General features: G+C 44.2%; 1 protein-coding gene across 1 annotated transcript in view; it reads left to right on the top strand.

Moving 5' to 3' along the window:
* The first annotated feature begins 347 nt into the window (after positions 1 to 347).
* plxna4 (plexin A4) overlaps positions 348 to 14,820 on the top strand; it is a 182,092-nt gene continuing 167,619 nt past the window's right edge. The window contains exons 1-2 of the mRNA XM_076111514.1: positions 348 to 1,595; positions 11,954 to 12,136. Coding sequence (XP_075967629.1) covers positions 348 to 1,595; positions 11,954 to 12,136 — 1,431 coding nt within the window. The remainder of the gene's footprint in view (positions 1,596 to 11,953; positions 12,137 to 14,820) is intronic.

Genomic DNA, 14,820 nt, shown 5'->3' with positions numbered 1-14,820 from the left:
TCTCTCTAGCCCACTTCTTTTCTAATTATAGATGGTGCTAAAGTCTCAAGTGTGTGGCCTCTTCACCTGTTTTCCTCAATATTCTTTGTAGATGCTCTGCTTTAATCTGTGCCAGATCACAGTCTTCATATGCATAATGTTTATCCATCAATACCATGTGATTGTTGCCTTGAATGTGTAGTCATGTGCTGTTTATGTTCATGTTGCTGTTGTTCACTGGGTTTTGTCTCTTCCCTCTTTTAGGTTCATAATGTCCTCCATCTCAAGAGAGGCTTGATCCTGATTGGCCGACAGTACTGGGCTGTGCCTCCCTCCCTCTCCTCACCACTCCCAACCTCAGAACAGCCATGACGTCCCTCACCAGGACACGGACCTTCTTTTTTGTATGCTGCTTCCTGTCCAGTCTGGAGCTTCCTGTGACGTCACAAACAGTGGTGCAAGCCCCACAGGCTCACAGTGCCGGCTCCCAAGTGATCACTGCATCCCTTCAGGAGGAGGAGGAGTACGCATCATTTCACGCTGAGAACCCGGCATGGACATTCAACCATCTGGCAGTGGACTATCGCAACGGCAATGTATATTTGGGAGCCGTTAATCGCATATACAAACTGTCCCCGGGCTTGGAGGTCCAGGTGTCCCACGAGACTGGCCCGGATGAAGACAACCGCAAGTGCTACCCACCACGTATCGTCCAACCCTGCAGTGAGCCGCTATCACTCACCAACAATGTCAACAAGATGCTTCTGATGGACTATCGGGAGAACCGGCTGCTGGCATGTGGCAGCCTCTACCAGGGCATCTGCAAACTCCTCCGCCTAGACGACCTTTTCAAACTAGGAGAGCCCTTCCACAAGAAGGAGCACTACCTCTCTGGCGTCAATGAGAGTGGCTCTGTATTTGGCGTCATTGTGTCGTATAGCAATACCTCTCCGGACATGCTGTTTGTAGCCACAGCAGTGGATGGCAAGCCAGAGTACTTCCCTACCATCTCTAGCCGCAAGTTGACCAGAAACTCGGAGGAGGATGGCATGTTTGCCTACGTCTTCCATGATGAGTTTGTGGCCTCTATGATTAAGATCCCCTCAGACACCTTCACTGTCATCCCAGACTTTGACATATACTACATCTATGGCTTTGCCAGTGGGAACTTTGTCTACTTCCTGACTTTGCAGCCCGAAATGGGGAATGGGCCAACCACTGGATCCTCCTCTACCGGTCGGGAACAGGTCTACACCTCCAAGATAGTCCGCCTTTGCAAGGACGACACCGCCTTCAACTCCTATGTGGAGGTGCCTGTTGGATGCATTAGTGGCAACGTGGAGTACCGATTACTGGAGGCGGCCTACCTGTCCAAAGCTGGTGCCATCCTGGCACGTTCACTAGATGTGGCACCGGACGATGACGTTTTGTTTGCCGTTTTCTCAAAAGGCCAGAAGAGGCGTCCGCGCCAGGCCTCGCAGGACTCTGCACTGTGTGTCTTCTCTCTGCGGAAGATCAATGAGAAAATCAAGGAGAGGCTGCAGTCGTGCTACAAGGGAGAGGGCACACTGGACCTGGCTTGGCTCAAAGTCAAAGATATTCCCTGCAGCAGTGCGGTGAGTACTCCTAGAACACACACACGCACATATTTGTGACTTCCTCCCACATTTATAGACACAATTTTATTGAAAGTACTGGGGAAATATATACTGTATTGGTAGTTTCCTTTTATTCCACACGTACTTTGCGTGCACAAGTACACACATTCCTGACTGTAACATGTATTACTGTATTCAGAACAAACTGCACCAGAACAGCAGGTGTCCAGCAGTTCTGTGTTAAGTAGAATTTATCACACCCATTTAGGAAAAGAGTATTATATGAGACTGCATTCGGGAAACTAAACCCTGACGTCTTGTTATTGTTCTAATTGTGTGTTACTGAGGCACACTACAGGTGAGTCCATCTGAAGGAAAATCAGTTGTGGACGCGCTCCCAATGTTACTTTAATGAGCCCCGGCTCACTGCGGGAAACCTTAATGAACACTCTCGGATGAGTTTGTGCTCCATCCCTTTTTGATGCGATATTACGCATCAGCTGCCTCTTTTAATCCACTCACCCTTTAAACAATGCAGCCGAATGCTCAGCCAAATTACCATAATTCCAATCTCCATAACAGCATTACAAATTCAGTGATTCAGCTCATTTGATTTCTCACTTTGTGCACATAAAAAACAAGGTTAAATTGGGTGTTACGTGTTTTAGACCACCTTCACAAGCAGCCAAAGCAATTTTTGTCTTGATCTCATTACGCAGTGTGCATTTGTTAGTTAACATGTTCCTCTACATGAGTCATGTGCTCACTTGCCAATTTCAAGTTCGGAGGGGTGTAAATAATGGGTTCAAATACAAGACCACTCTGAAGAGGTCCGTTTTTTTAACGTGTAGATCAATTAATGGTGTATTGTTGGAAATGGAAGATTATGCAATGTCATTTTTTGGAGTCACAAATTAAATAACATGATGCGGGAAAAAACATACTTTTATTCCAAGAGCCACAACAGAAAATGTATATAGACAGAAATACTTCGAACAAGAATGTGATCTCCTAGTCGTGGCCATATTTCAGAAACATAAATTTGATCCTCTCACTGCGCCTCAGTCCATATTGTTCTGACCTTAGCCATGCTCAAGCCATTATGAAGTTGACCCTCTCTTGTGTTTGGTTCGGGAATCGCAGTGTTTATCTATTAATCCGTCTCTGGCGCGGCACGCGTGCCGTGGCGCCTTTGTCTGCTGCTTGAGGGCCTGATAAATCACGCCCGGGGTGGAGCTGTCAGCGGCGAGAGGAAGTGTGAGGGAGCTCACCGGGGTTAGCGCTGAGGAATGATGCCATTTCAGCGCGCGCCGCAGTATCGCCATCGCCACTGCATAACTTAGACCCTGCTGAACAAGTGACGGTGGACTCTGCAGGAGATAGATGAGTTGTGACACACACACACACACACACACACACACACACACGTGCCATCACACTTGTAAGTATGGCTACTGCAGAGATGGGCATGGTGGCGTTTAAAGGCGGAGAGAGGCTTTTGATAAAGTGTGATAATGGCAATAAATAAATTGTTATCTGCAAGGCTTATTGAGTCATTTATTTAAATGTAGATCAGATAATTCTAGGTTGTTTTAGAGTGGAGTTGATGCTACAGCCATTAATCAGGAGTCATATTTAAATACATGGACACACATAAATCAGGGGCCCATTGCTTGAGCATTAGTAGATGTAAATACAGGCCGTATATATTTCCTATGAGTGCTTTCACGATGAGACCATGTTAAGATAAAGAGTTGTGGGCAAACATAACTCCCATCTCTCGTGTGTTTCTCTGATGGATGGTTGGTGTCTCCAATATCCCATGGTTGATTTTTTTTTTTTTATGAATCGTTGGTTGTTAGTCACTGATTAATTCCTTTGGCGCTTTAAATGATGCATGACTGGGAGCGCCGTGTTTCTAATATCATCAGAAGTGGAGTTTAAACTCCTCGTTCACATCCTCTCTATTCTGTTTCCCTTTGGTGGAGAGAGCCAACATAGACACAGTACACACCCATGCTCACTCTTTATTGAAAACACCAAACAACCAGAATATTTTGGACGTCGGAGTGCTTTCATCGACACTCCGATTGAGTTATCACACAACCACATACTGTACTATACAGACCTTGCAGCTTTGCAAGAGGACATTGTTTATTGTAGTGGTCAGTGTTCACTTGGCGCAGCAACACAACCAGTTTTGTATTTGTCGGCGATACAGTCGACCTAAACTTGTAGAAGATAGAAATGTGTGAAAACCTAAATCGACTGAATTGACTGAAACCTCTATAGGTGGAGATATGACTTTTTTGGAATGAGACATAATCAAATCATCAAAGTAGTGATATGTTGAAGGACACAGGCCTGAGTAGGACAGTGTTAACACTCACCCCCGTTAGGCCTTTGTTGCTCTACATCATCTTTAAGAGGCTTTTAGTCAGAGTAGGTGAAATGGAAAGAGGGAGAAGTTGTGAAGAAAAAGTATGCGCAGAGAGTGATATGATGGGTGAGGGAGCAGTCGAGAGGATATAAGAGAGTGAGTGAGGGGGGGGGGGATGCTTCTTCTCTCCCCCAAATGGCCACGCTTGGCTGAGCCACATAATGCATGCTCAACAGTATAAGTCTGCAAAGGGCCTGCATCCATAGATCATTGTGAAGTGGCATGTGACCTATAAAAAAAACGCTGCCTGCTCCCTCCATGTTCTCTGTGTCAGCAGAAAAAAAACAGAACAACAAAACAGCGGGATCGCAATAAATTCACACTCTGCTCTCTTCTCTCTCATCCTTGCTTCGTTGCTCACCGCCTGTGCCGCTCTTCTCTCCTTTTGCCCGTCCTCCTCCTCGTGTTCTTATAGAAATAGTTGCCGGCGTCCCTTCTTCTCATCCCGTTGTGCTTCCCCCTCCTCGAGTCTTTCGGTCCCCTTTATTTCCTCCTCTAATGCCTCCCATAAGCACGGGGTGAAGTTTTGTCTCTAACCCCCCCCACCCCACCCAAACATGAACGAGAGAATTACAAGGTCGCCTGTAAGTCCCTGACAGGCCACGGCCATCCTCTCATCCCTTCTACTAATGATCATTAATTATATGTCATTAACTAACACGCCACGGGCCATTCTTCCACATTTGTCATGTGCTATCGACTTCACATTCTGAATTCACTCCAATTAATTAGATTATTCTACTCGGCCGCTGCTGTTTCTTTGAGTCTTTTCCTTGATCTCTCTCACGGTCCTCCCGAACACACACTCATCCACGGCGCGTTTCATCCTTCACTTGAAAAGAACTTTTCCAATATGACATTCTGTGTCTTCCCACCGATGCTCGTATTTCACGTTATCGACTCTTTTCTGTCTTCCATTTTCCTCCGTGTTTGACCAACCTTTGAATGATGTTGTCTCCAGCGCTGACCGTCTCCATCCCTCCTCCTCCTGATTGCGGAGCTTAATCAGTGGCTGGCTGCTGCTGCTGATGAGTCAGTCTAGGCCACATCCTCAGGAAGGGAAAGGCTAGTAGATTCATTAAGAACATCCAGACTGTCCCCCCCCCTCTTCACCCCACTCCATCCACATATCCGCTATCCTGCTTGCTCGCTAATTAAATCTCCATACATGATACCACTCGCTAAAGGTCAGGATCCATCACAGTATCATTATTCTGTGATTAAACAAATGTCCTCCACTTCCTACACTATACTCCGCTGGCTGCGCCTCACCTAGAAACACGGACTGACTTGGGTGCCTTCATTTCTTTGCCATGTTATTTTTGTCTTTTGTTGAGCTGTTGAACAACTCTCTTTTCCCACCACCTAATTCCACTGAGTACTGTACAATACTTAAAAAGTAATTTAGAAAAATACATGGATTTACCAATGAAATTGACCAAGCTATTTCAAATGCAATTCGGTCTGTATTAAATATTTTGAAGCTTTGCATGTCTGTTCATTCAGTTTAAACCCAGTATTTCTGCACAGTTGCAGATAAAGATCAGGCTACACAATTATTATTCGTATTATACTATTTGTAGAATTAGATTCCAGTAGGATTGTTACCGACTCGTGAGATCTAAACATTTCCAATAACTCCCAAGCGGTGTAAGTCCAAAGGTGAAAATGTACGGTAGTCATTTTCAAATTTCCCAACATGTTTGTATCTGACAAAATATTCCATCTTCAATATATTTGTTAACATTTAATCTTTCAAAAACTACATTTTTTTTTCCTGCTGTCAAAAAACTTGCGCACCTATATTAACAGGGTGGTCTAGCAGCAATCTAACGGCACCATAAATTACATTTATATATCCACTAAAAGAAAAACAAACTTATTTTAAACATTATTTTAGGGTGATGGCATCATCAAACATGACAACAGACATTCAAAGCTTCATTTGAAAACGTTAATAGTAGCTTCAAATGTAAAAATATCAACTACAACAATTAATACAATCAATCCTACATACATCATAGTCATGCATTTTGTTGAATAGGTCTTTGGTTTCTGAGTTGTTTAACTGTATAACATTATGCTAAAAGATATCGCTAATATGTTTTCCATCAACATAAATGCAACACACTTAAATGTGATGCAGTCCAATTTAAGCCCCCCACTAATAACATCCTGACAAATGACCATCAACTTCTCTCTCGCACAGCATCAACAAAACGGAAATATGAAAAGCTGCATTGGCTTGCGATAATACGGCCGACTTGTTTTTCTCAATTTATTTTGTTTATCACTTGAATAAATACAGTGTTTGGTAGAAAACGAGACGGTAATGCCTAGTAATCATTCAAAAATAAATAATGAACGATTTTCTGCCAGTGCACAGTGACACGGAAAACATAGGTTAGTGAGTCATCCGACACGTCTCTCTCTTTATGATATTAAGTTCTATTTTCAGCTCCTAATTTGATGTATTCCAGCAGTTTGTGTATTCCCTTCTTTTTTCTTTTTGCTTCCCAGTTTGATTGTTTTCCCTACCCAATATTTATCATTTGTCGTAGCGGCTCAGCTAATGGTTGGCAGGTGCAAGCATCTGCAAACATGAATTAACAACATATCACAGGCTTATCAAAGCCTGCCTCCTCACATTGAAACCTGCCAAATAAATCAATTCAGGCACGTCTTGAGAAGTATATCTACAGCCATATTCATACACACTTCAATATACGCATATTTGATCCCTTTTCAAGCATTATTTGATATGAATGTGCACTGAATCCGACTTTCATTCCCCGTTTTTAGTTGTGTAACTGCACTGATATGCCAAGATTGATGGCACGTCTTCCCTGAGATGACGTTTCGGGCATTGAACCAGCCCTGTGTGTGTGTGCGCTATATATTCTTTCTTTTTTCAGTCCTAATTATTGTGACTGGCTTTCGAAACAGTTCCCAAGGCGCCATGCAAAGGGGAAGTTAAATCTACTCGGTGACGGGGCTCGTACTCGGCATCGACACTTCAGCATTCAAACTGACTTTTGAGCATGATTCAGTCAGTGATGCAAAAAGGACTGACTCTTGTGGAACGCCCTGTGGATGCCTTAACTAAATGACAAAGAGCACCGACCTCCAGCCATCAGAAATGGATTCACAATGACTCCTGCTCTTACCAAGACGATGAATTGCACATTCGTTTTTTTTCAGTTTAGCCATTTTTCACAGGAATGATATTGCTGTTTATCATAGAATACGCTCCGTATCCATGTTCCTTTCTCTTAAAACAGCCATTCATCTTAACAACACACTTGATTCGACAAAAGTTACAGGAATGAGAGTAAAGAATGCAGGCAGGTAACAAATCTGGTAACAAATGCTCCAAACAAGCAATGAGGGCCGATATTACAACCCACAGTGACAACACACAACTATAAATACACTGAAACTAATTAGACAACAATACACAGGTGGGCAGGCAGGAGGACAGGCTGAAGGCTGATTGATGGTAGAAACAATTGGACCGGGGTTGTTGATGAGGACAAATTAAACACAGGTGATTCCCCGAAAAAGGGAGGGAGAACCACAAAGACATGGAAGTAAAACAAACGGAACACTTAAGGCAGAGAACTTTAAAATAAAACAGACCAATCAAAACCCCAGACCGTGACAAGTATATTTGCATTAAAGCTAGCATACTTTATATGCCTTCCAATCACTGTGAGCTCAACATTCTCCGACATGTATTGATTTACTTCAAGGTGACTCACTGTTTCGGCAGGAGTCCTACAGCCAATGTTTTCAATGTTAAGTTCAATGTTGACATGTCTTACAGTGAACACTGCGAACCCATTTAAAGCGTGGCATGATTTTCTAGCGCTGCCAATCACCCTGGCAGGTCAGTCATTTCGCACAGTAGGCGAGAGGAAATACTGGATGTCGAAGCGGCTAATTAAACGGAGAGAACCACTAGGATGTATTTTTTTTTATTTTCCTCCTCCAGTCTTTCTTTGTAAGGGAAGTTCTGCCATGTAATCATCCGTAACTCCGGTAAAACAATCGACCAAATGTTGCATCAAGACTTTATTTAAAAAAACAAGATGCAGAATGACAAAAGATTGGGGAAGAAAGTCATCGAAACTGCCACATGGAGTATAATAATGCATTAAAGAGGAGTAGCTAGTGCAAGAAAATGGACTCTTTAGAGCCTCCAACGGTTGAGCAGCGACGTAAAGCGAAACGTCTCTGCGGTTTAATGCGTGTCATTAACTTTGTGAACTCGCAGCCAACGGAACGCGCCCCTCACAACAACGCAGGCCCAGATTAGGCCGCGCATCAGAGAGCGTCGGAGAGCGGATCTCTTTCAGTCCCCGCTAATCGCGTAGAGCAACTCTCGCTGCCCCCTCTCATTCTCTCCACTCTGTATCTGCTGATCCCGCTGCACAGTCCAGAAGAGAGCTCCCTTTGTGCCGGTGCTGGCAGGCCAACAGAAGTAGAGCGATGGATATGGGTGAGAGTGACCTGATTCTGCCTCGGTGCCTGGCCTCCGCCCAAACACAGGGACTCTGCTCTCCTGTCCCTCTGTCTGTGGGCTGAAATACCTTCCACACCTGAGCAGGAATCGAGTTTGTAGCTTCAAGTCATTCGAGTTGTCAGTCCCTAGTTTGTACACATATTCAGATGCGACACCCGTACCAGTAGTAATTTGTTTCAGGCGTATATCAAAGGGACGTATGCAGTATGTTATCAATCACGTATGCGTGAGTCGTTGGCACTTTTGTTGAATCCTTCAAGAATTCATAATTTGTGTCTGTGCAGAAGTTAATAAAATCAGATCTCCACATGCAGACGGTCTGCATCTGCCAACCATCTGCCAATGGTTGGACAACTTGCAAAGCACTGGCTATCGGACGTTAGGCAGAAATGGTTGAGAGAGAGTGAGAGATAAGCAGTGAAAAAATGGAAACCGTCTCCGTTGGAAAATGCGTTAATGAGATGGGTTGAGAGAAAGAAAAGGGGCATAAAGTGTGATAGAAGCTGTGACAGCGGTGTCATATTGGCAGACGATGTCAAGGGCTACATTGATGTTATTTGGTATTTTGACTAGAGACGTCTTTGGCATCGCAACTACAAATGTCATGTTTTGCTGGTGGCGTAATGAAAATGTGGCTGCTTCCTGAAAGGGCTGACAGACGAAGTATATTTCATTAGATTGCAGAATGCGGGACAGAGATGGCAGCTATGATTGGCAACCAGTAGAAATAATACAGCATGTCGGTGACGAGAGATGACAACACACACACACGCACACACACACATTTTCACACGTATAAAAGCAGCCTCTTCGTGAACATACATCACCCACCACTTACGCAGACACACGCGTGTGTTGACAGAAACTCACGGATTAATGTGAAGTGATTTTTTTTAATGACGAAAACCACTCTTACTCTTTTGGAAAAGTAATCAATCTTTGCACCTTTTATCATCGTTTGAGGCGGCATTCAATCACAAAGGCTCCAAATACTACAAAGTACTCCATTTTGCTTGTGATGGGCCGTGTTAACCTTTGAACTCTGGGACGTTGAGGCTACTTTATAACTGATGGCAACACAGAGAGGCTGTTTCTTTCTGTCACAAAAACACGGGAACTTAACGATTGCACGTAGAGAAACCGCTCCACTGGTGAATGGAGAAACATACAGTAAGTGGACACTACACTGGAGACCGGTGTTGGCTTGTTATACGTCAGAAAGGAGAAACAATTGTGTTGATTATGAATAGTTGCCTCAAAAAGAGGGGGGACGGGTTAGCAGGTACTGTGATTTCATACGGTGACCCTGGTTCTCATCAGAGCACCATCTATCTGGCAGTGAGACGCCACATGAAGGACCTGTACAGAGTGCATTCTCGACAACAGCTCATTCTCAAAAGGTTGGAGGAGGAGGGGCAACGAGAGGGTGGTGAATTGAAGGAAAAATTGTCCACTTAAGTTTCTTTTGTGCACCAATATTCATCATTGTTGACTCACTTTGGCATTTCAGCATTGGTATTTGTCATCTCTCCTTCCTCCTTCCTGTCCTTGGCTTTACTGCATTTTGTCCTCATCTCAACCCTCTAACCATATGACATGATCTTGACCCAAATTCAGGTCGTCTCTATCGATCACTCGTACCATTTCGTATATAACCCCGCGTGTAGCCCGAAGCTCATTGTGGTCCCGACCGGCCATGTTCCATTTGTCTAATGAAAGCAGGCCTCATATTTCTTCTGGGGCTCAGTCTGAGGCTTCTGATGATGATGATGATGATGGCCTTTAGTGAAAGGTTGTGAGGAGACACTTGGTGCTTGCGAGATTGATTGAAAGCCCAGGGGGTGCACTTCCAAGAGTAAAAAAAACAGAAAATAAGACATAAACTAAAAGACCCTCTGCCCCCCCCCCCCCCCCCCCCCCTTCCCCACCAGAGCACACCACCTCTGACAGCTCAAGCCACTAGACAACTGTAGATTTGAAATGGTTCGATAGGTTTAAGCCAAATGAAAGCCGAGATGTTTTTGGTGGATATTCTCCATTTTCTTCTAAAAATGGATATTCCTATCTTAGGCCCAGGTAATTTGCCATTAGCTAAAAAGTTAGACGTTTTGCTTCACTTGACATGTTTTGAGTTAAACATGAATTTAATTTCGGCTAACCTTAGGTAATTATAAGCCAAACACATTACCAATGCCTATAATCATTCATATCAGACCAGTACTGATCATAACGTCTTACAAAGGCTTCATTTGTACACTCCAATCAATCTGCAAGAAATTGCATTTCATCAAGTCATTACAATAACGCTTGTGTTTAATAACTCAAACCCTCCATCTCCCCTTACGGCTGATGTTTTCGGTGCGTTTTGAAAGAACGTAACGGCAGTGTCAACTGCCAAGGCCTCTCTCCCAATAGCTACCCACCACTTTGCTGAGCTATTAATCAAGAACGATGTCTGCCTCAGTCCTGAAGCCAGTGTTTCAAATCCATCCACACACACACACACAGAATAATGACCAATCCCCAGCACCATTATTCTCTTATCAAAACCCATAAGTCATTCTGCCCACAGTGACTGCTATGAATATCGCCCCGGCAAGGTAAAACACATGAACGCAAACATAAAATGTAGAGAGGCACAGTACATGAAACGCACCTATCTGCATTTAATAAGAAAATCACAGCAGCATGTCCCACACAGAAAGAAAAAACAGATCAACCTCCATCAAGAGAATTCAATGCAATTCAATTCAGATGAATTGCAGTGATTTGCCTCGGTGTGATGATGCAGCTTTTTTTTCTTCGATTTCACTCCGCTCACTTTGAATCTTTTCACATTGAATATCTTGCCGCTCTGGCATTTCTGTAGTAGCCGTAGCGTTGGGTGGACGGTGGGGAATTGTGCCTGACAGAGCACCCTCTGGCACTATTACAGAGCTAGAGCCTGACTGCAGTCTTCTTCCATCTTCATCTCGCTCTTACTTCTTTCCACATTTGCCGTTTCTTGCATTTGGATCGGCAGACGCACACATGCATACAAATGCTCGCATGGACTTTCACGTACAAACGGTTTCTCCTTTGACCTCCCCTCTATAATGTCTGTCCGTTTAAAGAAATACATCCACATACAAAATATTCTCATTTGCATTCATGTTGAATTCACTCTTTACTGTTTATCAGACCAGGTATAGGTTTGTATCTGGATAGCCATGTTGGATACCACTATCAGACTCTCTGCCTGACTTAACCCAAACCTCCCCCACTTAAGACCTTTGTGGCATGCAGCGCCATCCCAAAGAAGAATTCATGAAGTGCTGGCCTAAGCAGTGGCCTTCGTGTTTGTATTTCTCGTACTAACGAGGGAAAGTGAATCTAATTTGTGATGTATTCTCCTCCTCTTCTCCACCGCAGCTCCTGACCATTGACGACGACTTTTGTGGCCTCGACATGAACGCGCCGTTGGGCGTGTCCGAGATGGTGCGCGGCAAGTCTGTATTCTCCGACGCCGTTGACAAAATGTCCTCCGTCATCGCGTACGTCTACAAGAACCACTCGCTGGTCTTCGTGGGCACAAAAAGCGGACGAGTCAAGAAGGTAAGGAGCGGGAATGCAGCGTGAACGGTAGCGGAGATGGCTGAAGTGATGGAGGCAGAGATTTGGTTTCTCTCTTTGAGAATGTGGAGTAAGGGCTGGGAATTGGGGACTGCTGGATTGGATGAAGGATAGTAGTAGTAAGGCAGATTGACTTTCAGACAAATCAGCTGAGTCTGCTGCATTTGCAGAGGGGGAAGAGGTGTGTGTGTGTGTGTGTGTGTGTGTCAATGAAAGAGAGGGAGAGTGAACGGAGGAATTGTGTGTACTTCACTGTGGAGAGAATTTAAATGTGCCTGTGTGGGTTTTGAGGGGAGGTGGGGGGGGGGGGGGGGGGGGGGGGGGGGGCAGGAGAGCCCCTTGAGGGTTTTTTATTCCTAGAGCCAAGCCTATCTGGTATCTCTCAACATCCTCCTCATCCACTGCACCATATATCACACGTACACGAGGGTACACACACTATCGGGAGTATCGGCTGTACTTTTCCTTCACTTTGGACAAGAATAAAATCCAGAGCCCTGGGGGCGGATTGTAGCACACATCAGCATGTTGGAGAACTTGCTAGACAGCACAGATCAGCATGTTGCAGAATTGATTAGACAAAGTTTCGTATCTGTTTCTTGAGGCAAATTGAGGGATCAGAATAGAATGAAATGCATCATTTACTAAGTGATTTACTTAACTGCATTACAGTAGCAGTAAAATAAACTATATTTAATACCTAGCAATAGTTATTTTTACATTTTTGTTCATCAATTTGTAATACAGTGGATGGAATCTAGGTGATTATTGCATTATTAGTAATTGTATGGGCTCTGATGGCTTTGAAGCTCCTGAGAACCTTTGGAAATGTCTTTGCAGCCGGGAGTGTCGGCCATCGTGTTTGTGAACATCTTTGACCATAACTGCCTCTCCTTTTGAAAAAACATGTCACTCTCTGTGTGACAGCAAAGCCCTCGGCTAAACAAGATTTGTCTCCTCGGAGTTAAACAGGACTGGATAAGCCGGGTTTTGGCGTGTTGTTGCTTCCACCCTAGACTCCCCTCATGCCCCTGTGCCCCCCCCATGTGGCAGCCCCTTTTCTGGGCTAATGGGATGATGCACTGCTGCTAGGTGTGAGAGAAGGGTGGTTGCTCCTGTGCTTTCACTCCCCACTTCCTCGCACTCGCGCACACACATCATCGTGGGGCCGTGACTGAGACTAATTCTGGGGCAGTGAGCCTCACAGGCCTGGGAGAACCGGCATTGAACAGAGAGGAGGAAAGAGAGATGGATAGAGTGACTGAGGGAGGCAGAGGAAGGCTGAGCTACAAGGGAGAGTTTGGACAGAGGGACTTTATTCCTGAAACGATGCGTGTCTTCAGGATGAAAGACGGAGCGGAGGATGTTAAACAAAGATGTGATCAATGTTGAGAGGTGTTTATCTACGGATTCACAGGAGCGCTGGTTTTCACGTTATTTGTTTTCGTTGATTGCGGCCCCCCCCCCCTGTCTGAGTTTGTTGTTTTTGTTCCGCACAGAGGCAGAGTGATCGAGGCAGCGGTTTGCCATGTTGTGAGACAATAACCAACACGCAGGTGGACGTTTCAAACGGGGGAGAATATGTGATGGTATTTAATACCTACTGCTCATCTGAGGCGATGTGTGTGAGTTAGGAATGGGATATTTAGTGGCTTGGAGTGTAAAAAGCAGTAGAAGTTGTTTTCAGGGTTTTTTGAATATTTGTTTTTGCTTCAAGGTTCTTGAAACATTTTTTCCCTGGTTATCGTCAAGCTCTTCTTCGTCTCTCCCTTGGCCTCTCTCCAGGCATGCCTCTCAAAGCCACATATTGGCACTTGAGAGAACCGTGTCTGCAGGATTTTTGGCATTGTTCTTATTCACTACTCAACATGAATGAAGATCGTATTGTGCACATATGGTATATTCAGGCGAAAAAAAACCTCAAGACGCTCACCATCTTTAACAAAAGGTGATCAATATCCTGTGTCAATACAGACGTGCACACTCAACCCCATTACCATCCCATCCTCCCCTCCCATGTACATACTTCCCCTCCCCTGTCGTTAACTGTATACCATTAGATGACATCACAGGCAATAAAAGACAACAACAAGACAATAAAAGGTTTGAGCTTCAGTCCTCCTCCTTCATCAGTGACTTTATAACCCCTCCACTAATGGATGTTGATTTATATACACTCCTCCACCTTACTTGTTCCATCCCTCAACCCCCTCCTCCTCCTTTCTCTCACTTCTTCTCTCACACACTATCCTCCTGTTGTGGTTTTTTTTTGCTGTTATTTATGATGCTGTGACTAACATGTCACCCTCAATAAATACAAGCATTACGGTAAAAGAGAGTGGATTGACTTTAATGCAATGGTGTTTGGGTGAGCTAAATTGTTAGTGTTTACAGGCTCACGTTTATGACATCATGAAGTTGAGTTAGGCAGGAAGCTGAGTGAATTAAATTAAATTTGCTTGTGAAATTGTTTTATATAATGGGGGTGAGAGTAAAATTCCGCTAGTATAATGTTAGACCAGACTACAGACATGGTTGTACTTCTATACTGATAATTAACAAATTACATATTCACATAATGCAATCCCAAGCCTCTAAACCCAACCTTAATTACCACAACTACACATACTTAACCCCAACCTCAACTTCAACCTAAACTACAGATC

The sequence above is a fragment of the Anarhichas minor genome, unplaced genomic scaffold (assembly GCF_050575085.1).
Source record: "Anarhichas minor isolate MPS153535 unplaced genomic scaffold, ASM5057508v1 ptg000045l, whole genome shotgun sequence".
NCBI classification, from domain to species: domain Eukaryota; kingdom Metazoa; phylum Chordata; class Actinopteri; order Perciformes; family Anarhichadidae; genus Anarhichas; species Anarhichas minor.
This window is presented reverse-complemented; position numbering and strand designations above follow the sequence as displayed.